Raw genomic sequence first — 27,306 nt, forward strand, 5'->3', positions numbered from 1 at the left:
TCCAGACCTGTGGTTAGTAAAGCCATGCATACCAGCTGTAATTTATTAACGAATATCATCTCCCAACTCTACGGTTTTACAGCTCAGTTGGTTTGTGCGTGCCTTTCGGAAAAAGATGCCCCAAGCTCGATCCTTGGTACACGCGTCTACGTTGCATACATAAAGGCAACATACCTTGTACCCAAACTCTTCCAGCAGGGGAAAGAGCCTGGGTAAGAAGTTAACTTTAAATGGTTGCAATAATACTTACATCAAGTGAGGCTATGATCCTCGCAGTTATGAAAGCAATTTTAGCAATTTCGTAGAGAGGCCTGAAAATTCAGGACTTCAAGAGACTTTGAACCCGTGACCTCGCGATACCGGTGCGACGCTCTAACCAACTGAGCTATGAAGCCCCTGACGTTGGAAGCTGGTCAGTTGTGGGTTCTAATGTTCCTGTGATGAATGAATCAACAATGGAATGATATTTATGAAAGAAATCATATATTGAACTGCGGATATAAAATCAAGTGAAGCTATGATCCTCCTAGTTATGAACGCAATTTTAGCAAGACATTATGGGATGCTCAGGGGGCAAATTAATATGTCTTTGCCCCCGCGGTCCGCAGTCGAAGAATATAAATGTTATAAGTCGAAGCAGTAAAACGGACTGCCACCGCGGTCCGCAGTCTCATGGTGAACGAATATGAGTGTTATAACTCCAAGGAGTAAAATGTATTCCTACCATGGTCCGCAGTGTGGATTAACGAACGAGGTATATTATATGTGTAATGTTGTTGTTTCGATTCATTGCTTAAAGAACTAAGTGGCCGAATAATTAGACTGTGGGACTTTTGATGTTGAAGCTGGATGAAATATGTAAATTATAGACTGACTGTGGGACTGCGGTGACAGCGTTTTGAGGTTAAATGTAAGTGGACGGCCATTCTGTAATCTATCCCCTAAAGCTTGTGTACTCAACTCAATGGAAGCGCCGAGAAATCAAAAGACAAAGCAAAGGAAGACACTTTTCCAGTACGTCTTGAAATATTTATCACGACTTACGCTGACGTCATAAATCGTGTTCCACACACTGCCAACCAGTCAGTAAATCAGCCAGTCAGAAATCTATCAGTAACATAGCGTTTATGTACGTTGCTAAGCAAAATGCACACAAAAACCCTGATAACAACATACCCCTGAAATCAAAAAGTGTACAACGCAGTCCCTCAAGCATTTCATAAAATCAAGGTTTAATTATCTGGGTATGTCAAGCCCAACCAAAACATTGGTTACCTGGGGCTCCAAGCCGACTTTTAAATCAAATGTAAATATTTGATCAATTCTTTCATAGTATAGATTCAAATTTTAGGTAATGAACTTTTATTTGTGTTCTTTATTTCTCCATAAATTAGGCCCAGGAAAGTGTTAAACTTAACAATGGAGCATTCATGCCCTTGATTGCATTGGGGTGAGTTGGTTGTTCTATCTACTTCAGGGATATTCCCAGGGAAGGGTTCCAGGGGTTGCAGAACCCGCTTTCGAAGTTTTGAGTTTTTCAAGTTCAAGCTGTCTTGAACATTCACCATAACCAGAATATTTACATGCTGATGCTGATGCTTTAATTGAAATCTCTGCTAAAAAACACTAGCGACATCTGTCATTTGTTCACTGACCTTCTGTTTACTGATTGAGAAATGAGAACAGAATCCTAGCGCAGAACAGAATGTACGAGTTGATAAGTCGAGAAAATTTTGTTTTCTTCAAAATCAATATAACGTGACACGCACGGCACATGCTTTCTCGATGCCTATCAAATCAGTGAAGTCTCTTGAGTGATTGAATTTTTTGATAAGTTGGAACCCCTCCTTGCAAGAAGGCTCGGTACACCCCCACACTGTATTAACAAGGACACACTCATAACTGTTTTCTTTAGGCTAAGGGTAGAGAATAGGACTCAATAAATGGATAATTAATGTTGGGTAATATAAGAAGATGCGGTTGAATTTAGCGCGTTCAAATATCACATTTCTCTTGTCCCACAAAATGATTCTCAAACTTGTCTTTAACTGTGTTATACTGCTTTGCTTGTTCATTTGTCAGTCCGAATGAAACTACAATGTCATCGGCCGCTTCTTCACCCATTGAATAAATCAGAATGTTTACCTGGTTCTCGCCTTCTTCTTGGTTGGGTTCGGTTGCTTTTCGAAATCTCTCAAAGCGCCTAATCCATTGTGGCCACAATACTCGTCACAAATCGTTGAAACAGACACCGTTTCTTTCGAATTTTCTGGAAAAATCCTGAGATTTCTACTTTACTTTGTTTCCCACCCCCCTGAAATGTGCCTTCTCTCTCCCCAACGTTGAGCCACGCGTGTTTTGAAGCAATGAGGCCATTGTGATAACCAAATCAACACTGGGGAAGGGGAAACAGGCACAGGTGTTTCAAGATTTTTGACGAGTATTGTAGCTCTCCTGGACTGGAGAAACACCCCAACTGAGGGGTTGGACAGTTCCCCAGAACAACGCCTGTTTAGCAGGAGAACCAGAACACCAGAAATGTCGCGAAGCCAAACAGGCTCTATATTTCAATGTTGGCGCCAAAGAGCTCACAGGATTGAACCCTGGTGACGCTGTCAGAGTCAAACCGCTTCACGCCTCAAAACGAAACACACCATGACTCAGAGCTCAGGTCCAAGGAAAGGTTGACATTCGGTCTTAACAAGTACGTACTGAAGATGGCCGGGTGTATAGAAGAAACCGGAGACACCTCTTCCAAACAAAAGACCCAATAACAGTCGACCCACCAAAGTCAGTTTCGACTGACCCACTTCCTCTCGACACCTACACACCCGGCCAGCAACCATCTCCAATAGAGCAAGAACTACCCAACACCTCAGACCCCAACAGCGCCGACCCACCGGAGGAGCATGTGCCCTGCAGAACAACCAGGTCCGGTCGAATCACCACATCCCCGGCTTATTTGCCAGATTACGAAACCTAGAAACTGAACACTTAATATGTTTCAGACTTCAACATATATTTACCTGTTACTGTTACAACAATGAAAAAAAGGGGGACATCAAAAGACGCTCGTCTCATCTGAACATGGGGGGATGTAACGATGCACGTCAGTGATTATCATTGTAATAGGATATATCTCTTGTACACGCGCGTAACGTTTTGTATGATTTATTATTATATTAGTAAATGTAGGAGCCGAGAACCCTCTCTTTATTCTTTTTCTATACGCTATTACTTTTATTTGATACAACGATACATGTATGATAACACAACATGAAGCAGCAAAGCGAAGAGAGCCTAAAAAGGGGCTTGAACCTATGGAAAGCCATAGCTTTCTTATGTAATCTTTATTTTTTTGGTCTTGACGTTTTGACTTAATTGTGGGGTGGTTTTGCCATTATGTGGTGAAGTTTTATCACGATGTGACGAGGTTTGATGGTTATGTGTGGTGTTTCCATCATGATGTGTTGAGGTCTTCTTTTGACGTGCTGTGTTTACATTTTATGTGGTGAGGTTCTTTTATGACGTCGAGTTTCTCCCTTCATGTGATTATAAACACAGTTCGTCAAAAGAGGACCTCAACACATCTTGATGGAAACACAACAAGTAACCATGAAACCTCGTGACGGTCACGTAATGACAAAACCTCACTACATAATAATATTGCCACAGTACACTATGAGAAAACTCCAAAACATCAAGACCACATTTCAAGACCAAACGAATAAAGCTTACATAAGAAAGTTATGGCTTTTCATACGAACCCCTGCATGTCCTTGTAAATGTGCTGCACTACAGCGCAGTGCAATCGCATGCAGGCTTTTTCAGGCTTTCTAGGTAACTGCTTAGCTTGGATGATCTCCAATTCTCGTCTAATAATAATATTGTTGTGCTTGAACTTGCAGAACATGGCAATCAAAAAAGGGAGAAGTTGGTAAAGCTGTGAGGATTGCCGTTGAAAATGGATACAAACACATAGATGGTGCACATATTTACGGCAACGAGGACGAAATTGGTGAAACACTGACTGAAATCTTTAACGAGGGGAAAATAAAACGGGAAGATCTCTTCATAGTTTCCAAACTCTGGTAAATTAGAAAATAAAAAGGCCTCTATGCATGTGGTTTGATATCATTTTGTAGTTTGTTTTTGTGGAGCAAAGAATGAACAACAACATTATTATAGGCCATTGTACAGTTGTTTGCTCACTGACCTGTCGCCTATGAATGGCTGCAAGGTTGCCAGTCACCAAGTTGTATTGATACAGACCTCACTGCTTTTATCATGTAAATTGTAATTCTAATTAGTAAAGTAAAAGTAAAGTAAAGCGACCATATTTAATGTCGATGACTCATAACAGTAATTAAACTGACAAACCTAAGGTCGACGGTGGGCTCATTTTACTCCCCCCTCTCCATCAGTGTTCCGTTTTAAGGGTATTTAAAGCTACTTAAACTACACTGAAAGGAAAGAAGTCGAAACAAGGATGTGAGATCCAGGAATCGAACTCGGGACCTCTTGCACCAAGGGCTACATTCGTCTACAGTAACAATAGAAAAGCACAAAAGTTTGTATCAAACAAGGTCACCAACAGCCTCGCTTTCATTCTTAGGCCAGGTAACTAAGGCGTAGCTCAAAAGTCGAACTTTTCCGGTGCTGAATCTAATGCAAATGACAAAAATCTATTGTTTTTGCTCATTTGCATTAGTCTAGGCATATGAAAAGTTCGATGTTTGAACCGGGCCTTAGCTTCAACAATAAAACTGTCTATTGTCACTTGCAATGAACCCCTCACAGGCAAAAACGGAATACTTTCTTTTTTCCTGTCTTTTTCTGCTTGCACCTGTTATTGAAGATCAATAAGGCCATGATTATAGGTCCCAACAAGGTAAAAGACATTTTTCTCTCACCAACAGGTTGTTTCTGGATTAAAGATGTTCTGTCAAACCACATGAGCAAGTTTAATAACGTGTCTCATTCGATTCTAGCCGGCTACACTTAGCCTACTAATCTGGCAGGTATTTTTTGCAGGTTGCAGGTTGAAATTTCATTATAACTGAAAAACTGCTGGCACTAATAAGCGATAGACTTGCCGTGACTGTTACTTGAAAAGCTAACCTTAGGCCTAAAAACTTTTCTTTAGGCCTAAGATTAGCTTTTCATGCAACAGTCACGGCAAGTCTATCGCTTATTAGTGCCGGCGGTTTTTCAGTTATAATAAAATTTCAACCTGCAACCTGCAAAAAATACCTGCCGCTACTAATCGGGGGCACCTTAGAAGGGTGGTCCTGTTACAGCTCTCTTAAACGCTCTATTTTGAATTCATATTAAAGATTATGATCTGCTTTTGTGCGATTTGAACTGTCAATAATGTAGATTGTGATTTGGCTTTATGTTCCTAAAATATGGCATTCTAAGATAGGTCTAGCCACAATATATATAGTGTAGTTATTCCCATCAACTCAGCTGCACACAATGGACTTTAATGCTTAACTTTTATAATATTTCTGAAATTAGGTGTAACAGTCAGGCTCCAGAGGATGTATTACCAGCTTGTCAAACAACTCTTAAACATTTGCAGTTGAAGTACCTGGACCTATATCTTGTGAGTAGACTGTCGACATGAATATTACTTTGAATATTAATCATGCATTTCATGTAAAACTGGCCTATAATATGTCTTTGTACTGTTTTACTCATCAAGTTATCAGTCAAAAGGTGGATAACGCTATCCACTGGATAGGGGCTGGACAATCTGCGAACCATGCGAGCCATTTGAATTTCGCATGTACGTCTAAGCACCCATTTCAAATAGCGCTGATAAATAGTTATTAAGTCTAAGCAGCCATTTTAAAACGGTTAGCTTTCAATAACTGTGACTCGCATGTTGACTCGCATGGCTTGCCATGTTGGCTCACATGACTCGCAGCCATGGCTCGGATGACTCGCATGGCTCGCTGGCTCGCACATTGTGCTAACCCCACTGGATAAATCACTAATAATCCATTCGATAAAACATTTGGTTTTGCTATGACTTATCTACTGGATAGTGATTATCCAGCTGATAGCCCTATCTTTAGTTTGAACTTAACTGGGGCCAGGTTTGAGAGGTTGAATTTTCTCCGAGTGCCCTAGTTCTCCTGTTTTCTGAAAACTTATTCTTTCTTTGATTCAATCAAGGATATTATTAAGGTGTTTTGAACATAGGAAAATAAAATAGTAACTTTTTAAATATTGTAAGCTATTTTGTTTTGAATAGATCCACTATCCAATTGCTTTCAAGAAAGAGTCACCATTTCCTAACTCCATAGCTGAAGGAACTCTCGGTTATTCAAAAGAAGAAATGGCAAAGACTTGGCAGGTGAATGTGGCAAAGACACGAAAGGTCTAGATCTATACTTTGATAAAACAGATACAGTTAAAGCTGCCCACCTTTCATAAGCAAGAAATCACTTTCTAATAATTGTCTGGTTGGCTAATTTTCGTAATGGTCATGAGAGAACAGAAACACAGCCACCAATGATCCATTGATGAATAAGGTCCAAAAAAGATGCAGAACTTGCAAATGTTGCAAGAAAATCAAAATCAATATCAAATCAGAAAATGTGCTTAACTATAGTTTCAATACCAAGCCCTTTAGATTGTCAGCTACAACAGCCTTTCTTGGTCCGTGACTTCGCAAAGCATCCCATTGTTCCGAAACGAAGCAAAGCGACGATACTCTAATTTATCATGTGGCGCGAACATGAAAACCGCCGACCATGGAGTGACTGTTCCCTCAGGTATGCGGGGACCCGTTTGCTGGGGGACCAAGAAGGGAATGACCCCGCATTCCCCCGCTCATGCCCGAGGGGATCCGGCGGTATTGTTGGCCCGAGAGGCAAAAGCCGCGTGGAGAATGAGGAGGGCGCTCCTCCCCATTCTCCGCGCGGCTCCGCCGCTCGTTAAGTTGCCTGCATAACATCTACGTACACATACTTAGTCCCCAGCATGCTTATACCTAAAACTTCACCTTAACAGGCCATGGAGCAACTTGTGGAACGAGGTCTTTGCAAAGCAATTGGAATCTCAAACTTTACCATCAAGCAGACGACAAATCTCTTAAAAACTGCGAATATACTACCTGCATGTAACCAAGGTATAAACAAATGATAGATATCCGAAATATTATTGCCATTTACTATCACTCACTGAACAATCGGTTTATTGTACCTCTTGCAGTTAAAACTAATGTTTAGGCTGCCTCAAGGCAAACCAAATACGACTACTTGAAGCGGTTCATTCCTCATAACGTTCTTGTTCAAACAATGGCTAAGCTCCATCTCCATAAGATACAGTCCAAAAAATACAATCAAATAATTAAAAAAAAAACCCTCTAGGTATACCCATGTTGTTCTTAGAGCATCAAAAAAACGTGAGGCATACGATAGCGATGATCGTGACTATGATAAAAGTACAATGGAAACTTACGTAGTCACAGTTCACCCGTTTGCTCGTTAACAGTGTACTCGCTCAGTCACTTTCTCATTTTACTTAGCTCATGACTTAGTAGCCACGTAGCCGCGTAAGCATGGATCGAGGACGCGTTGCTTCGAATTCGAATGGCCGGGTACTCCTGATTACTTACTTACTTACTTACTAACTTACTTACTTACTTACTTACTTACCTACTTACTTACTTACTTACTTAATTAATTAATTAATTAATTAATTAATTAATTAATTAAATCACCAATACTGTGTTGTGAACATTTACTTCTCCTTTTAACGGAAGGGATGGATCAAATTAAGATTTCCCTTCATCATCTCACAACTGTCTCAAGAGATCTTAATGTGGCCCGGTAGCGATCCTTAGATGTGTTACAACCGTTTCACTATACACAGGTTATTGATTAAAAGAAATAACAAATTGCTCATTCAATTCCAGAAATTTAAATTTGATTATTACAAAATCTTCCACGCCTTTTGTGTGACAGAGTGAAGGATGTATCGTTTCTCTGTATAACCTCTCAGATCATAGCAGAGTCTGCGACGGTAATAATTAATTCAATAACTTCGTGTTTCGTGGTAATATCTCGAGCGTACAGCTCCCTGCTGTTAGCCAAAGATCAGGACTTGGTGACCCTTTGTGGTCATGTCTTACCATACTTGATAAACAGTTTTTTCCTTGCTGTTTTCAGTTACGCCACTGGATTTTTGTTTTATCTTCTCGTACTTTTGTTTTTGATAGTGGAACTGCACCCATATTTACCTCAGCCAGAGCTGCTACAGTTTAGTGTCAGCAAAGGTGAGTCATGCTTGTCTCAAGGTTTTCGCGGAGTGTTCCACTAGCTCGCAGAACTGCAGCTCTATTCATATAAAGTCGAATCTAGTTAAAGCGCATCAAATCAATTAACGACTTTTATGAGAAGGCAAAACCGGAGTATCCGCAAAAAAAACCTTTGGAGTAGAGTAAAGATCAAACAGACACAACAGTATTGGCCCAATGTATAAAGCACCAATGGGGCCTGCGTTCGGTTTCCAGACTTGGCGTCACACGTGGGTACTCTAGTCTGCTCCGAGAGGTTTTTCTCCGCCGGGTACTCCGGTTTTCCATTCTCCTCAAAAATCAACCTACGATTTGATATGCGTTGATTTGATTGGATTACTGCCTTAGCACTAAATGCAGTTGACACTTGACAGTGCCGTAGAAAATGAATTGAGGGTTCCGCGACAGGTAGACCTGGGTCTAAGCTTTATTGTCTTAGCTTTGTCTGCTCTAGTTCGCACGTAACTCGCATTTGTTCCAAGGCCAAATGCGACGTTCTTTAGTACTTGAGTGACGAAAGACATGAAATAGTTGAAAGACTTAAAAATAAAAACAATGCGAAAGAAAGAGCTAAGAAAACTCATTTGTTTGATTACAGGCATTGTACTTACAGCGTATTCTCCTCTGGGGTCACCTGATCGACCATGGGACAAATCTAAAGAACCAGTTCTGTTGGAAAATGCTGTACTGCAAAAAATTGCTGATAAGCACAACGCGACAATCGCTTTGGTGAGTTGACAATCGTCATTTCCTTGTTCAGTAATCTTAACCTGAGTGCTTTTTATATATCCTCAATTTTGCAACAGAAAAGGCCGCTGATGATTTCTGCTCTGCCTCCGTCAACCGATTGAGGTCTTTTTCTCCGTTCATCTACCGAAACCCTTAGGTTTCCTTTTGGGGTAAAAATACGTGAAGCATATTTAGTTTTTACATGAGAACGTGATGATAGACGAAAACAAACAAAATCGGTGGTGGACGTAAAATCGAGCTTTTATATTGAATAACAAAAGAAAATGTGTGGATTATTTAATCAAGTTAAAAATTCCGTAGTTTGTCCTGTTTTCTGAGAAAGTATGATAATTTCTGGGCTAGAATGTAACCCCAATAAGGGTCGGGAATAATATAATCATGCGGTAATGGGCAGTTTTGGTATACGGGATCTAATGTAAACAAATGCACTGAATTATTGCATCAAAATGGATTTTAATATTTGGATCATCTTGATCTGATTGTTCTGTTTCAACCTGTTAATGGTATTTTTCCACAGGTTGCATTAGCCTGGGGAATTAAACGAAAAACTCCAGTGCTTCCCAAGTCCGCCTCCGAGAAGCACATCAAGGAAAATATAAAAGCCTTGGATTTGAAACTGGACGAAGATGACATGAAGGCGATTGAAAACATTGGAGTGCATCTGAGATACTTTAAGCCGACGTGGATGTACAAAGCGGAGGAAGTTCCTGAAGATCTATGGGAGGATTAGGACTGATGTCCAGAAAGTGGTTGTAAAAAAAACCTGATAAAAACATGATGTTGTCTCTGACTTTCGGTTGGAATACTGCAACCTTCATCAGAATTGATGGTTTGCATCTGACGTCACGGCAGCCATATTGGTTTACAGCACAATGCATTAAGATTTGTACGGTGCCCTGTAAGGGACATCAAATCCAAAAACTCTACTTATCTAGCACTGTCACTTATTTATCTGGCAGTGTCACTTATTATCTAGCACTGTCACTTATTATCTGGCACTGTCACTTATATATCTAGCACTGCTACTTATTATCTAGCACTGCTACTTATTATTTGGCACTGTCACTTATTTATCTAGCACTGCTCCTTATTATCTAGACCTAATTAGGCCCAAGGTTAGCTTTTATGTGCTAGATAGTAAGTAGCAGTGGTAGATAGTAAGTGGCAGTGGTAGATAGTAAGTGGCAGTGCTAGATAGCAAGTAGCAGTGCTAGATAATTAAGTGACAGTGCTAGTTACAAAATATATTTTGCATCTCATGTCCCTTACTGGGCACCGTAGATTTGACACTATATTTATGCAAAACTTGTGGAGCCATTTTCTATCTTTTTGTTCACAAACATGGCCGTCTCATCACGTGGATGCAAACCAAGAATAATTGGTGTGCAGGTGTAGATGAAATGGTTTTTAAATGACGTGAGAACGTCACTTGGGATTAGCCTGTAACTTGAAGATGTCCGGAATGTGAAAGTGACCATTAATGATATTGGGTTCGTTAATGGCATTGGGTTCAACGGGGTTTGAACCCGTGACCTCGCGATGCCGGTGCGACGCTCTAACCAACTGAGCTATGAAGCCACTGATTTTGAGAGCTGGTCATTTGAGATGTTATCTGTCGTTCTTGTTTTAACATCCCCCCCTTTCATTTACTGCATCTCCGTGTTTCATACTCTTGACGTTTGTCCGAAACGTACACTTTCAAAGTTTTTTAGTCAGTGACAACATTTAGGTTTTAAGCACGTTTTATCATGCCTGATTACAATTACGGTTGTATTTTTAAAAGAAGCTATTTCCCTTGCCAAATCAACAAGACATGTCTAGTCATGATCAAATAATGCAATCGCTGTAAAAAAATAAGTAAAAAAACTTGTGATAGTACCTTCATCAGATTGCAGCTTTTAAGACTGGTGTTAACCCTTTAAGCCCCGAGGGGTTCCCCATTGACGAGTAAAATCGTCTGGCGTTAGACAGAGTAAAATCTATAAGTGCCATTTGGCACTATCGGGGCTGAAAGGGTTAAGAAATAGATGGATGGACTGTATGTGGGTACTGCTTGGATTGAGTAAAACTCAAGAGGAAATGCCTCGTTTTTTTGCGTTCGACATTAAGAGAACGCAATTTTTAATGTTGGATATCTTGTGCATGGGGTGAGCTTTAGCAAGTAAGTTCGTCTGCTTTTTCAGCGCCATCTTGAATTACGTCATACCTGCACGCGGATCTCGGTTTTGATATGTGTCAGCCTCGATGCCAATGTTACTCGACTCCTTTTTATTTTCTTCAATCTTTCTGGCCTTGGTATTTTACTAGTATCTACATGTCCTCTCTCTTATTTTGACCACGTGCGCAACATACTTCCTTAAACCGAACAGATCGCATTTACTTGCGATTCAGAGTCCAGCCAAGAGTAAAGTATTTCAATATCCTGTCACGTGAGTCATAATACTTGGTGCTTATTGAAACCTCTCAAGAAGTACAAGCTCGTATCGTCAATTTTGGCCGGGTCCTGTACGATTACTTCCTTCCCTACCCAGTCTCCTTTGCTTCCAAATCCAAAGCGACTGTCGAACGCACTTCAATAATCCGAGATTACTACTAGTCTTTAGGAATTGCAGAGATTTTTGCGTTTGACGTATCCTTATGCTGGGTATTCTGTGGTATCTGGGATACAGTGCACAGGGTGTTCCTCTGCTTTTTCATCGCCGTCTTGAATTGCGTCATACGTGCACACACATCTCAGTCGGTTTTAAATATGTCATATCCGCAAACGACGATCGCGCACCTTGTGATTGTTTGTATGGAGTCAAATTGAACCAACACGCTAATATTTGGCAAGGGCCTTTTCAAGTAATAATCTCTCAGACAATTTTAACAAATTTTAGATGTTCACAAATTTAGGTTTTGTGACGACATTATCTCCTTACTCCAAATTTTCCATTTTTATCCTCATTCCACAATCCTAACAACCTTCATGGCATCTCGGCTCGTCTAATGATTCCAACGTCCAAAGTTCTCCAAACGAACGCCGAACGCACTACATAATCAATTATTACTCCTAGCTGGATAATATTAAATGTTTCGAACCTTCACTAGCTATCAGCATTGCCTTTTGCAACAGTTGTCCTTGTCAATAAAGCCCCAGTAACACGGACAACGTTTTTTGTCCAACTTGTCGCGCAAAAATGTTGCCTTGCAAGTTCAGAAGGTTTGTTGCGCGTATTACCACCCTCTTGCGCAACAAATTTTCATGTTGCAAAAAGGAAAAGCGACGTCTGCTTTTTGCAACATGAAAGTTTGTTGCGTAAGAAGGTGGTAATACACGCAACAAACGATCTCAACTTGCAACGCAACATTGTTGCGCGACTAATGGCATGCACGGAAAATGTTGCCCGTATTACTGGGCCTTAAAGTAACTAGAAAGATTTAGAAAACGGTAAAGGGCTGGCTAGTGGTAGTCATAAGACCTTGAAAATTGTAGAGAACTATTGTATTGTAGAGCCGTGATTGCGCAGTTTGTTATTGAAATATGATTAACAATTGCAAGCCTGAGTGTCCTTCAGGAGTAAATTTTTACTTGCAACTTGAAAGCAATTTTTGTTGTATAAAGGTCTATAAACCCACGAATAAGGCTTACGTAAAATTGAAACTATACAAGGTATGGTTTTTTACCGTGCTTTGTGCAAAATAAATCTTGATACAACTTAAACTTTTAATTTTATTTACTACTAAAATAAGAAAAAAATACAAATGGTCGCTTCATTGGCTAGTCAAGGCGGGAGGCGACAGAAAAAAAAGGTTGTCATCACAGGTTGACAAGTTTGAACAAAATAAAAGAGAGTAAAATGAAAAGTAGCCACAAAAATATGAGCACAAGTTGCAGAAAAATGAGTAAGGTTTAGATAGCGAAAAAAAAAAAAAGTACAATAAAAAAAAGTATATATATATATAAAATGATTAAAAAAATATATAACACTATTAGAAGATGGAGCTTGGAGGTCGTTGTGAAGATATTGATGTAAATTTCTGAACAATATTATTAGGTGAATCAATATAAGCATCCTCAGAAGCTAAAAAAGATAGCGGAACATATTTGATTCGGATTACTCTATTAAAACACTTATGATTGAGCTCAGGTGTTGTCTTATTCAGCGAATTCCATAGTTTTGAGCGATAGCATCCCAATAGTTTTTATATGGAAGTTCTCCCCCCCCCTCCCTCCCCCGGGCCCACAAAATTCCGTTGTTCTTATTCCATTATTCCGCTGCACTCCCCGAGCATTAAGTTAGTTCTGGATGGTTTATCAAGTAATTACCGGCAGAAGAGAACCTAGTATTATACGAATGAACTTGATTCGAAAAGCGGAAAAGATTTTTGAGGTTTGACGTTGCAGAGTCAAAGGAAAGATCACGTGATTTTCTTGTGTAAACGTTCATGTCACGTTGTGTAGAAAGATTTGAGGGGTCTGTCAGAATTGTTTTTACACTAATCCACGAAATCGGTGCACTAGTTTCTCAGTTTTGACAAAGAGGAAGCTTTTGCGCTGGGTTCAAGGTATCTCGTAAATAGTTTATACGCCTCTCATAGGGGTTTGAAGCAGATTTTCTTTCTCGCATATGAAAGCAAATCAGCATCAACAAAATTTTGAGAGACCGCAACCTCCACTGCAACCATTTTAAAATAATTTTTTCATAAATTTTTTAAATATGTATTTCATCTTCGGAATACACATGATCATCCCTATCATGACCTATCATAAGCATAAATTATTCTTTATTTTTTTACTAACACAATCTCGCAAAACAACTCTTTTACTTTTTACTAATCGATTTCGGTTGCTTCTACGATCAAGTGCATGTGACATGTCCACTGGGAAAAATTTCGCTTTTGGTATGTGTCAACCTGGGTATAAAATAAATGAAGAATTGACTCAGGGATACTAGGAAAAATTTCAAATACTCCTTTGAGGAAGTCGAACTTACGACCTTTTAGTTCGGGGGCTTTAGCCCTACGACTGCCCTGTCGACTGCACTCAGAATAGTCTCGGACTCTGTTGGCTTCCCTGGAAGGGGTGTGGCCGAGTTCACAGCGATTGTGTAATCTTCGTTTCCAGACTCTAACATCACACTGCCAGAGAAATCACCGTCGTGGTCGGCCCTCGCGCGTGTACGTGGTCTGTGTTTGTCTTCATTCCGCCTTCGCTGCCAAGGGAAAGTCTGTTTACAAGTGTGTTAATATACCATGGTGAGCTTGGTAACTAACTTTACAAAAAAAAATTCTATTTTTTCTTCTCCATAACATTTTACGAAACCAGTCACTGTCCATTCGATACCCCGAACCGGAGGTTTTTGAAAGGAGTGTGCGCCCTGGTCTGTACCTGTGTCAAATGAATTTTGCTGATCAAGCTTTCATTTAGGCTTATGTACCTTTTTTTTAATTAAATGAAGTCGTAATTGTTTTTCAAAGAGTTTAAATGTTACAAACTGAGCGCTCTACAACATGACTAAGCAAATATTTACACGTAAGGCTTTGTCACGCAAAATGATGTACATGTAATTGCATGACACCCAAAATGCGCAAAAAGTAGAATGAAACATTGCAATAACCACTTAATAAAACCGTTGCACAACGTAAAAGGAAAGAGAAGAATGGATGGACACAAATGGAGAAAATTGAAACGGATTGCATTTGGGTAATCTTGAAAAAAGTAGGCCCGAATTTTTTCGAGTTTACACGTATGTCAAATCGCCTTGATATTAGGCCGTGTTTTCTTATGATCATCTTGTTTGTGATCTACATCTATCTTTATTATCCTTAAAACCATGGGTATCACAAGGATGTAACGATAATTTACAACATTACTATTTCCGAGTTTTAAACTAGTGATAAACTTAAGATTTCCCTTAACACCCTAAAATAACGTGACATAGCCTGTCTAATGCCACATGCACCCGAACTCGCATCAGCGTCCCTAAATGAGCTCTAGAAGACGAATAACTTGGATTCATAGTTCTGTGTGGCAAAAAGCTTAAGAATAAATGATCCAAAGCCTGGAAACTAGCTATGTATACATGTTTATCACTCCCCTACCTGCAGTGGAAAGGAACATTCTTTAAGGGCCCTGTCCACACTAATATGCTATCAATGTTATATGCCAATATGGTGGGGGACCATGGGGACTTTGATCATCTGTGCATGCCCCAAGGGGTAATTTTAGCAAACCTTTTTCATAGCTTGAACATAAATGATGGCCTCAGGGTCGGGAACTTTCAACAGTGCTAAAAACAGTATCGGGAAGTAATTTGAATGATGCTAAAAACTGCTGGTCCTCTTGTGGGGAAGTTTGAACGATGTTTGACAATGAAAAGCGACCAGGCTGTTGAATGTTGGAAGCTTGGATATGAGTCCTTGTGGAGTTTGAACAGCAGCAGGAGGGACGATGATAACTTGAAGACCCGAATGAAGTTCAACTTTTATGTTCTAAATTGAAATTTTTGGATTCTTAAAAAACTGGAATGATTTTACATGTTGGCTCTGGAAAAGTGAGTGGTAGTATTTTGAGGTTTGTGAATGCATCAACTGAGTGCAAGTTACATGTACCGGTATTAAAGAAAACAAAATCAAAAGGAGTCTTGTTTTTGAGGCTTTATAAGTAGATTAATTTCATGTAAGGAAAGCAGAACTCGCCACTATCGTTGATGAAGTCTTGTCAAATGCATGCTGTACATGTATACTCTACCTCAGATGGCTTGAAATTCTCATTCTGGTGGGTAACTTTGAACTCAAAACCTCATCCCAAGGTGGGGAACTTTCCAAGGGTTGGAAAGTTTGACTCCAAATTTTTGTTTCTGGTCAAAGTCCCCACCTGATCTTGTGGGTTTCATCCCTTTCGGCATAATGCATTGTGTTCAACAGGCGTATGACATTCAGAGTTTCCTGCATTTTAGTGTGGACAGTTGAAAACACTGCGAAATGGGTAGCGTGGACGTAGATGGATCGATAAACATAATTTTAATTTTTCAATGACACCAAAAGCAGATACTTTGTGACAAGGGCGTAGCTAGGGGAGGGTCCTGGGGTGCCCGTGACCCCCCCTTTGTAAGCCTTTTTTTATGCAAACAACCTACAATATTCAGGTTGCAAAAATGTGAGTACCCTCTGTTTGACACAGTGTGACCCCCCCTTTGAAAAATCCTGGCTACGCCCATGTGTGATTAAGTGTTGAAGGGGCCTAATATCAATGCTGCTGCCTGGGTGTATTTGCATGATAACATTTTTTAAAACCTGTATTTTATGTCTTGGTGATATAGGCCAGGGCAACAGTCAAGCTTAGCAATGGAGCCCTAATGCCCTTGATTGGATTGGGGTGAGTTGATTGTCAGACCTTTTATACATGTAATTAGCAGCATGCATATTCTTGTTACTCTTTCCCGCACGGCAGTAGCAGGAATAGGACTTTTTAAAACAAGACTCTTTGTGTGTGATGAACTTTGGGAAGCTAACAAGATTAAACGTTTGACTCCTAAGCTGCGTGCACCGGCTGTACTTAGTACTTTACTCCAATGCCTAATGATCTTACTCATCAGTGGGGAACCCCCGGGAGTCAATGGCCAGGGTTAATAAGAAATTTTGTTTTGATCTTTTTTACTGGACATTTGAGATCCATATCAATTAAGTTACAAAAGGTTAATTAACTTGCAATCCTAGAAGATGATGAAGGGCACTGGCTACTGGCTCCCTGAAACAACTTAAAAGCATAAATTTAGAATTTTTTTTTTACTTGGACTAAATGTAGCAATTGAAGCACTATGGTTGTATTATTTACAGTACTGTGCTTGTGCTTGTGCTTGCAGAACGTGGAAGTCACAGAAGGGTGAAGTTGGTAAAGCTGTCAGGATTGCCATAGAAAATGGATACAAACACATTGATTGTGCACATGTTTATGCCAATGAGGATGAAATTGGTGAAACACTCACTGAAGTCTTTGATGAGGGGAAAGTTAAACGTGAAGATCTCTTCATCGTATCTAAACTCTGGTAAATTAAATGCAGTACAGTAACTACTGTCCAAAGTGAATTTTCAAGGGAAAATTATGGAAAAAATTCTTAGAATTATTATTTTGGCAATGAACCTGCATGGGAAAAATTAACTGAAGGCAACTGAACCCCAGATATTTTTAGGCTTTACTATGCTGTAACTTATTGTTTTGTTAACTCTGGCAACATTTTGCCTTGAAGATTGCTTCATAGTCTTAGTTCTAGATAATGCAGGACTTTCGTATAATTATTTTCCATTTCAGAATCATGGCAGAGAAAAAATATGTTTGGTCTGTTTTGTTCATTTTTTTTTACAAACTAGGTAGAGCTGACTGCTTGTAGAAATTACTGTAGACACTAGGTTTTATTAGGTTGAGTTGAGACTGTGTCATAAATTCTGCGGGTGTCATAAAATTTAATTAGAACTTCAGTTGCAGGGATGGTGCAGTGCTGAGAGCACTTACCTCACACCAATGTGGCCAGGGTTCGATTTCAAGACTCTGCGTCATATGTGGGTTGAGTTTGTTTGTTCTCCACTCTGCACTGAGAGGTTTTCTCTGGATACTCTGGTTTCCCCTCTCCTCAAAAACCAACATTTGACCTGTCTGATTAATTTTTTGCATTAATTGTTACTTTCAGTTGACAGTGTCCCCAATTAATGTGTTGGCCAGCGCTAGAATGACTAGACACTTAATAGATCGTTTTCACTGTCACGCAATAAAAAAAATAGATCAAAAACTATCCAGTGCAAAACGCTAAGAAATTGTTATCTTATAGAAGATAAAGAAATAAGACACTTGTCCAAGTTTTAGGCCTCTGCGTTTCCCCAAACTTCAGATATTCGTCGAAATGTTTCGCAGAAATTTACAGAGCCCAGTATAAAAACGCCATATTGGTGTACCTCAGTGGTACACCAATATGGCGGCCGGAAAATAGTGTAAACATCTGGAACTTACTTTGGCTATCTAGGCGACTGATTATCACTACTGAAAAAACAAGCATTTACATAAGCAATTTTCCTAATGCTCTAACTTCTAAAAGGGCTCAAAATCATGAGATAAGTATATATTTTTCAACAAACTTGATTGTAGCTTTGTGTCACGCACCTACATAATCCGGAAATTCAAAATGCTCTGGTTTCCAAACGAAGCACGCTATTGAGCTGTGAAATTGTCAACAGATATAGATATGCCGCCTCTTATGCCTGATGAGGATAAAAACTTTGGTGGATCTTTAGTTTTAGATTTTGGAAGGTGATGACGTCACGTGAAAACGATCTATTAAAGTTCCTTTCCTTTTTTCCTTTCCTTTTCATTAGATAACACCATCCTTGATTTGAACAGAGAAAATTCTTATTGAATCTTTTAGTATCAATTCCTTTGCCTAACATTTTTTTGCTGAAATTAGGTGTAACAGTCAGGCACCAGAGGATGTATTACCAGCTTGCCAGACAACCCTGAAAAATTTGCGTTTAAAGTACCTAGACCTATATCTTGTGAGTTACTTGTAGTTTACAGTAATAATTATTATTCACGGAAGTGGACATACATGTAAATAGTGGTGGATATCATTTCACTTCGCTACTTCACGGCTTGGTAAATATCCACCACTTTCACCGACACTGAGGTGAATAATATTGTTTTAAATTAGTACAGTGTATAAATCACACAAGTTGAATAAAAAGTGAACCAAAAAGCTACGTTATTTTTGTAAAATGTGGTTGGAAACTTCAAATATCAGGCGCCGGCTACACAGAGGTGAATGGTACTTGGCCAATCACCTCCGAGTTAGCCAGTCAATGGGCGTGGAGGGCACTTTAATTTGTGCTTGTGTGGTATAATTAAATAATTATACTTAACTAAATATTAATCTTTATTTAGAATCCTACATTTTGCGTAAAGTTTACGCTGTAAAGGTAACAATAATGCATGTGTGTAAATTAAAACATATGAGCATGTTGGTCCTGAATAAAAATTGGCAATGGTCTGCGAAAACCTTCCTAACCTTGGAAAGCAATGCATTAGTGTTTTAGCCATTCTTTTCCATCAAAACTGGGAAAGAATTCATTGAACCAGTAAACCAGACAGGAGCTTAAAGTGCCCCTAACCCCAGAATTTATATTTTTTGCTAAAAAGAATCTTTGCACCTGTTCGAAAGGCATTGCGACCATTTTTTCCTTTTCCTAACAAATCCTGCGTTTTTGTAGGCTTTAAAACTTGCGAAAAACCAAGCATCTTTGTTCACGACCGAGTCAGAAGGGGAGTGGGTCTATTCCTGCTTTGACGTCACAAACTACTTTGCATGCATGTTTACAAGGAGTTAATGAAAATGTAAATCAGTTTGTGACGTCAAATCAGGAATAGACCCACTCTCCTTCTCACTCGGTCGTGAACAAAAGATCCTTGGTTTTTACAAGTTTTGAAGCCTATAAAAAGGCAGGATTTCTTAGAAAAAAGAAAAAATGGCCAGAGTGCATTTTGAACAGGTGCAAAGATTCATTTTAGTGACAAAAAAATTCTTTGGGTTAGGGGCACTTCAATCCTTATAGATAATGATTTAATTAATGTACACTTGGGGAAAAATTCCATTTTGCGTTAACCCATTGGCTCCCAGGGGTTCTCCATTGATGAGCAAAATCGTCTGGTGTTAGACAGAGTCAAATATTAAGTCTGGCCGGTTTCGGCCGGTTTGGACGTCAAAGGGTTTATAATGGGGACATCAATGTAATGTAAATGTATCTGCGGGTGATTGGTTCTCATATGTGTATATTTTGTATAGAAGTAACATTTCTGTCTTAATCCAAGCAATGCATTGTACAGTTAACAGAATGAAATCGTTGTAACATTTTGTTTTCAATAGATCCACATTCCAATAGCTTTCAAGAAAGAGTCACCTTTTCCTCACTGCGTAGCTGAAGGAATTCTTGGTTATTCAGAAGAAAATATGCAGAAGACTTGGAAGGTGAGTGTCAGCAAGAGATGGCGAATAGATGTAAAATACAAGTGCCCCAATTTGTTAAAAGGAATGAAAGAATCACCTATCCTTTTCCTCTATACTAATATTGTAATAGTGACGGGGTCAGGATGACATTGACATTTTGACAACCTGAGAGTCAGTCACCTTCAGAGTCGTGACTCTGAAGATGACTTCTGCTCATGTTGTTGAAAAGTCAGTCAATGTCATCCTAAACAGTCATACTCAGGGACTACAATTATGTAATCACTCACCTGGATGGGGGAGGGGGGCTTATTTATTTCAAGCAAGTTTGAGGGGGGGTTGCTTATTTAATTAAGCAAAAAGCATTACCAGTAGCGATAAAAAAGGGGGCTGACTAGGTGTTTTGGACTAGGGCAATGACTGTCCAATGTGGAGATTTGAGTGATGTTGTACAAGTTGTTTGCAACATTTTTGTTCACTTGTGGGCACAAAATCCAAACTTCCGGCACGTGTGAATAAACCATACCGGATCAGTCCACATGAAGTGTTAGCATCGTGCTTAAACCTGAACCGCCCTGGACTTCCCCCATCGATGAGAAAAAACGTCTGGCATTAGACATATTAAAATACATTAATTCCCACACCTAGGGGTCATTGGGTTAATAAATAAAGTCTATAATTTATTGACTTGGTTATGAAGAATAAGGTGGGACGGTAGAGGGGGGAGGGGGTGCTTGAATGGGAGAGAGGGAGCTTCATAACTTTCTTCCTCTGAAAGGGGGGGGGGGGACATATTAGAGAAGGGGGCTTATTTGAGAGGGGGGCTTAATAAAGGATTTACGGTAATAATGTTTAGTTTAGTCTTTTTTGAAGATCTAAAATATCACTGTGTATGTATATCTTGAAAGGCCATGGAGCAACTTGTGGAACAAGGTCTTTGCAAAGCCATTGGAATCTCAAACTTTACCATCAAGAAGACAGCAAGTCTTCTGGAAACTGCCAAAATAGCACCAGCATGTAACCAAGGTATAATTATTGATAAAAAAATTATCTTAAATGTTATACCTACATGTGTATAAGGTTGCAATGAAGATAGTGGGTGATGCTTTTTGATATTTGTGAACAACAACAACAGCAACAACGTTTATCACATACAATACTAGTTACAATGAAAGATTTGTCCACCCAAATTTAGCAAAGCTAATCGAGTTGGGTGAAGCAAAGATGAAATGGTTAATTAACATGTACAATGACAAAGATTATAAAAGCAAATATTTAACACTTAAGAATAATGTCACTGCACAAGAGCGACAGTGGATTTGAGATTCTAGTTAATTGATTGCTGATAATCTTAAGATTCAATAATGTTTGACAAAATGGTTTACTCTACAATGTAGATGAAGGATATCACAAATGTCAAGTTAAGATTCTTCTGAATAAAAGAGCAGAGGAATAGCAGTGATAGGGAATTCATTAGGTGCATTTAAAGTACATTAATTGAACTAAGATTATCATTTAACTATTAAGACCAATATCGTTTGGCAAAATGCTTTATTCTATAAATAATTTCGCAAGTTTCTAGATAAGAGTCTGCAGAAATTAAAATATCCGCAGTTCAGTGTATGATTCATTTCATATATCAATTCGTTTATTGATTCATTCCTCAGGTGAAAATTAGAACCCACAAATGACCAGCTCCCAACATCAGTCAGATCAGTGGCTTCATAGCTCAGTTGGTTAGACCGTCGCACCGGTATCGCGAGGTCACAAGTTCAAACCCCGTTGAAGTCCTGAATCTTTCAGGCTTCTCTGCGCAATTGTCAAAGTTGCGTCCATAACTGCGAGGATCATAGCTTTACTTGAAAAGTACACTTGTTGGTTTCCTTGTGAAGTCGTTCTTTCTAAGATTTCTTAGCGTTAAGATGAGAGGATTCCATTCCAGATAGTTGATCCAGTTCGTGGGAAAGAATTTAGCTGAATGCTTTGCGTATAGAAATTGTTTGAAGCAGAGGATCGAGTGAAATGAGGCTGGATATTAGAAATATCTTGAAACTGCTTTTGAATTCTACTAGGTATTATTTTGTGCCTAACGTCATACAGTAAATTAGCTATGATCTTAAAAAATGAAAATTTCAATGGTAAAACACCGGCTTCGATAATTAAAGGTACTGCGTGTTGTTTGAAAATAAATAAATCTAGGGGCACGTTTTTGTAATATAAAGAGCTTCCCAAAGGTAGACTTACAGGTGTAGCCCCAGGCTAACAAGCGATAGGTTAGATGTGGTGAAATGAGAGAGCGATAAATGGTTAGAAGTATGGGTTGTGACATAATAATGCAATTTTGATAGTAAACGTACATATCGACTTATTTTAAAAGCTACATGATCAATATGGTGTTTCCAGGTCACATGTAGATTTCGGTCAATAAAGATTCCAAGGTATTTCACAAACTCTTTACGCTCGAGAGAGACATACTTGTTGTTAGCATTATCAAATATCGTGATGTTTGGCTGAAAAGTGAGTTTTCTTTGAGCTGGGGAAAATATAACGAAATTTGTTTTTTTTAATATTCAAGGTAAGGTTTACAATGTCCTCAATGTTTAAGCAATTACTACTGTCGTGTTCAAAGAACACACAAACGTTAACATACTGTCTTGGAGTTGGTACTCCATATGTACCGGTAAGAACTAAGACAGGCCATAAACCAACCACCATCCAACCCTCGCAGCTTATTAGAACTAATCACAACATTCGAAAACAAAGCACGCGGTGCAAAGTTTCATTTAGTCTAACGTTTTCTTTTTATAGTGGAACTGCACCCATATTTGCCGCAGCACGAACTTCTAAAGTTTAGTTCCAGCAAAGGTGAGTGTGTGATATTATTATTATTATTATTATTATTATTATTATTATTATTATTATTATTATTTTCCTGCAACAATATTGTCACTACATAGTGTAAGTCTCAAGGTCCTCAAGGCTTGTAAAGCAAAGGAAAACTGCTCATTACAACTGACTCTCTAAGCAAGAGATCATCGCAGTTTGTGAAGCAATTTAAGCAAATGCGAAGAAACCCGAGGCAGACAAGATTCTCGAGGCCACATGATGTCACAGTATTTGATACAGTTATTGATCTCGTACATTGACTGTAATTTGCAACGGTCGATCTCGGTTTGATTCAATTGATCAAGGGAAATGTTCTTTAAAAACCATAGGCTCTATTTCCGCCGCTCATTCGAGTTCGGGTATCCTGCCCGAGAAGAATGAACGCTAGCTCATTTCCCGAAACAGCGGCTGGTAATTGAGCCCATAACAACCACAAATCGCAATCTCCGTTTTATTGACAGGTAAAGTCCGCTTACCTGTCATTTTGTGTGTTGTCTTGGGTGATTCCATGGGTTTTTAGGATGGTTTATTTCCCCTTCCTCGCTGACTTGTTACCAAATACAAAGGAGAAAAACAAGGCGTGCAGATTCCACGACCCGCTTAGGGTCGAGTGCCTCTAGAATTCCAGCGTTTGGCACGATGAATCGAGCAACAAAAACAAGGTCTTATATAAGGTAATGATCCGTTCGGTTTAGTACGGCCTGCCGAGAGATATAATAATCACTGAAAAGTTTTAAAAAGTAAGAGAAAAAGTAAACTATATATACTACATAAAAAAATATTTTGCTTCGTTACAGACATAGTAGTGACAGCGTATTCTCCTTTGGGTTCACCTGATCGACCATCAACTTTCGGAGACAAATCTAAAGATCCAGTTTTGTTGGAGGACACTGTGCTGAAGAAAATTGCTGATAAACACAACACGACAATCGCTTTGGTGAGCTAATTATCAAGGCTTCTTTTCCTTGTGCATTATCATTGGCCGTAACCAGTCGATTTGCCCGGAAGTCGACTCGCCCGGAACTAGAGATGATTCGCTCGATGGTAGTTAAACCAAGCAGAAGGATTGTATCATCTTTCTATCCGGGCGAGTCGCCGTCGGGCGAGCCGACTTTCGGGCGAATTGACCGTAATACTTATTAGCCATGCATGCTCACGTTCATTTCTTCTTCCTCAACGTCATTTGCCTAGGTTGAAGTTCGTTAACTCAAATGCCTCGTCGGAATTCATCTCTAAGCTTTTTTTTTTCTATACCTTTGTCCTTCTCAATGTTTAACGTAGTTTTAGAGCAAAAAACTGGCCCGAGTAATTCAGTAACGTGTTGTTTTTGTTATACTGCTGTATATGTCCTTTCTTTTCGCTTTTGTGGTGGAATTAATACTAGAGACTAATAACTCGTCTAAGACGAAGTATCCGTCTAAGACGGATAAAATCGTCTTCAATTCGTCTCGATATAGATATGGTGTTTAGACGAATTATGGACAAACTTCGTCTTCAGCTGATTCGTCTGTTAGCAAGTCTGTAAGACGTTAGCACGTCTGTAAGATTGTCTCTAGTATAAATACGACCAATATTATGGGTTGTTAGAAATACGCTGCGCGTGATCCACCAAAATCACCTTCACCTTTTGCGCCGAATAACTGACTCATTTCTCACTTGGAAATGAGCTGCTGCTAAAAATTCGCTATTTTCGCAAATCCCATTTCATTTTGGGGGGTTATTCACCTTTATCACTCGGAAGCCATTTTGGAGTCCGTGGGGAATAAAGGCTTTGTCTTTGCATTGTCTTTGCACGTCTAGCCTCACACTGAATGAGAGGCTAGACGTGCAAAATCTGGTTTTTGGACATTGAGTGTTACGGCTGTATTTGGATCAAAAACAACAATGGATAGCCAGTTCACTGAATACAATACGGTCCCAAGAGTAAATAACTTGTATTTTTTTGTGCGTGTAAAGAACCCCCCAAAACGTATTACATAATGGGATTGGGAAAATAGTCTGTTTCAAAAGTAGTTTCCTAGAGGCAAGCGTCAGATTCATTGGAAGGCTAACCATTTTAAAATCCGTGTGCAGAGGTGAACACTGCAGATCCTCAACTGGATATCTGTCTTTTCCCTTGTGTGGTGATCTCCAGAATTTGCTCCAAGTTTAGTTTACTTTGCCAGTGTAGCATTCCGGGAGGCGTTGCTGGATGAAATCTTTCGTAATCCTCAAGAGATGCTAATAGGGGACTTTCCTACCAAGGTAAAAGGGAGAATTCTCGCTGGATGTCAAAATTGGGCGTGCATCTAATAGGCCATTTCAGGGTTCATGCACGTCTGCCTCCTCTTCAAAGCGAGTCTAAGTGCGAAGGGTTTCTTATGAAAATTAGTTTTCATTCATTGTAAAGTAGAACTAATTACCATCACAAAAACTTCGCACTTAAACTCGCTTTGAAGAGCAGGCAGACGTGAACTCGGAAATGGCCTATTAGAGTCATTTCTGGGCATAAGTGAAAACGAAGGTTACACCGCTTCCGAACCTCTCCGCGTGTTTACAGGTTTCTAACAAGTTAATGCGATTTTTTCATAGGTTGCTTTAGCTTGGGGAATTAACCGCAAAATTCCGGTGCTTCCCAAGGCTGTCTCGGAGAACCACATCAAGGAAAATTTGAAAGCTCTAGATTTAAACCTGGACGAAGATGACATGAAGGCGATTGAAAACATTGGAGTACGTCACAGATACCTAACACAGACTTGGATGTATCGTGACAAACCTGAAGAAATTCCTGAAAATTATTGGGATGGTGAATATTACTGAGCTACACTAAAGAGGCAAAGACGGCGAGGTTTCACCGGCCAAGCCAAGAATTACATAGTAGTAGAGTGAAGTAATGTAAGCGTAGAATGAAGCAATCACTGTAAGTCAGGGGAAAACATGTGTGAGATACGTTTGAAACTGAGGCAAATGAAGTAAACTTTCGTAAAAGATATTTCGTGTGCTAACTTAAACCGTAAATCACGTGCGAAGACATTCGGTTGGTTCTTTACGTAATTGCAATCTTTTTTTAACTACAAGCACGACGAAAAAGATTAACTGTCGACTTAGCCGCGCTACTTTAAAAGATGGGAAGGACCTGGCTCCAGGAACCTGTTCCTCAAAACCAAGAAAGCAATCTGCTTGTTTTGACAAGTGGATCGATGAGCATAATGTTCAGTTCTAGGTTATCCCGTACCTATTTGTACAAGGTGAACGAATGGTTTTTATAGACTATATTTTAAGTTTCACGTATTTGAACATTCTCGTTCCCAGATCCCATCGTTTCTCTAAGCTGGCGGTGCCTTCGCACCAGAAAACGAAAGGCGCTGGAGACAGAATTTGCAGTTCCAGATTCTAGGACTTCTGGAGTTCATATATGTTGTAAATTTCTAGGTGAAATAATACGTAGTAAACCACAGCTCTTGTATGAATTTTCTGCCTCCAGAGCCTTTCTTTTTCTGCCTTTTTCTCATGTGAGGGTCCCGCTGGCCAAGAGAAACAATGGGATCTGGGAACGAGAATGATGTTTAAATTGCAGAAACTCGCAAATAGAATGTTTTCACGTGACGTCACGGCGGCCATGTTGGTGTCCCTAAACAAAGGAATGGCGGCCTTGTTGATGTTCCCAGCTAATCCTCCAGTAATAGAGGTTTTGCACGGCAGCTATGTTGCCTGCCAGGAACAATGAAAATGTTTTGCATTAGAAAGAACATTTGTTCCCATAGGAAAAATAATCTATTTTTCCTGGCATGCAACATGGCTGCCCTGCAAAACCTCTATTGAGCTCTATTATCATGCAAACGTTTTCTTTTGCTTCGGTGCAAAAACAAAGTTACTTATCACGTGAGTGGAAACACTCCATAGGCCGAGTATTCAGGCAAGACTACGAGGCCTTATGGTCAAATTTCTCGGCTCATTTCCGTTTCCCTTGGCTCACAATTCTCAAGGGAGATTTCTAAACAAAACAATATTCAAATTTAACCATAAAACCTGGTAGTCACGTGGCCTTTGGTGGTTTTCACCTGACGTCATCGGGACGTCTTTTGGGAAGTTGACTCTTAAAATACAAAAAATGAGCCATAATTTGCTATGTTTTCCTCAGAGCTTCGAGATGATGCCTTTTGTTTAGGACAGCATTTTAATGTATCGACGGTGGGCTATTAATTAGTTTGCTCAACCAACCGCAAGGATCTTTCCAACTTTCATTTCATGCTATTCCGCATTTCAAATAAGGTCTAAAAATCGACCACCACCTCGACCCGCATCAGCTGCCGGGAGAGGCATAAGCCGGGCGGAGAATGGGGAGGGGCGCTGTGAAATAACTTAGCACCCGTCCCCATTCATTGCGTGGCTTATACCTCCCACCAGCTATGC

The 27,306-nt window shown here is 39.6% G+C and overlaps 2 protein-coding genes and 1 non-coding gene across 4 annotated transcripts in view; 2 read left to right on the forward strand and 1 right to left on the reverse strand.

Annotated features, from left to right (window-relative positions):
* LOC138052908 (aldo-keto reductase family 1 member A1-like) overlaps positions 1-10,222 on the forward strand; it is a 13,816-nt gene extending 3,594 nt beyond the window's left edge. For both annotated transcript variants that reach the window (XM_068899504.1, XM_068899505.1), the window contains 8 exons: positions 1,395-1,450; positions 3,909-4,091; positions 5,521-5,608; positions 6,263-6,364; positions 7,024-7,141; positions 8,234-8,290; positions 8,910-9,040; positions 9,579-10,222. In XM_068899504.1, coding sequence (XP_068755605.1) covers positions 1,395-1,450; positions 3,909-4,091; positions 5,521-5,608; positions 6,263-6,364; positions 7,024-7,141; positions 8,234-8,290; positions 8,910-9,040; positions 9,579-9,791 — 948 coding nt within the window. In that variant the 3' untranslated portion in view covers positions 9,792-10,222. The remainder of the gene's footprint in view (positions 1-1,394; positions 1,451-3,908; positions 4,092-5,520; positions 5,609-6,262; positions 6,365-7,023; positions 7,142-8,233; positions 8,291-8,909; positions 9,041-9,578) is intronic.
* A 344-nt stretch (positions 10,223-10,566) lies between these two features.
* Trnaa-ggc (transfer RNA alanine (anticodon GGC)) lies at positions 10,567-10,639 on the reverse strand. Its single transcript has one exon. It is a non-coding gene; the product is annotated as a tRNA-Ala (tRNA).
* A 3,530-nt stretch (positions 10,640-14,169) lies between these two features.
* LOC138052909 (aldo/keto reductase slr0942-like) lies at positions 14,170-25,883 on the forward strand. Its single transcript, XM_068899507.1, has 9 exons — positions 14,170-14,299; positions 16,366-16,421; positions 16,909-17,091; positions 18,499-18,586; positions 19,951-20,052; positions 20,937-21,054; positions 22,837-22,893; positions 23,712-23,851; positions 25,486-25,883. Exons 1-9 carry the CDS (start codon positions 14,297-14,299, stop codon positions 25,711-25,713), a joined length of 975 nt encoding a protein of 324 aa, XP_068755608.1. The 5' UTR covers positions 14,170-14,296; the 3' UTR covers positions 25,714-25,883.
* The last annotated feature ends 1,423 nt before the right edge of the window (positions 25,884-27,306 follow it).

Source organism: Montipora capricornis, chromosome 6 (assembly GCF_036669925.1).
Source record: "Montipora capricornis isolate CH-2021 chromosome 6, ASM3666992v2, whole genome shotgun sequence".
Classification (NCBI taxonomy): Eukaryota; Metazoa; Cnidaria; class Anthozoa; order Scleractinia; family Acroporidae; genus Montipora; species Montipora capricornis.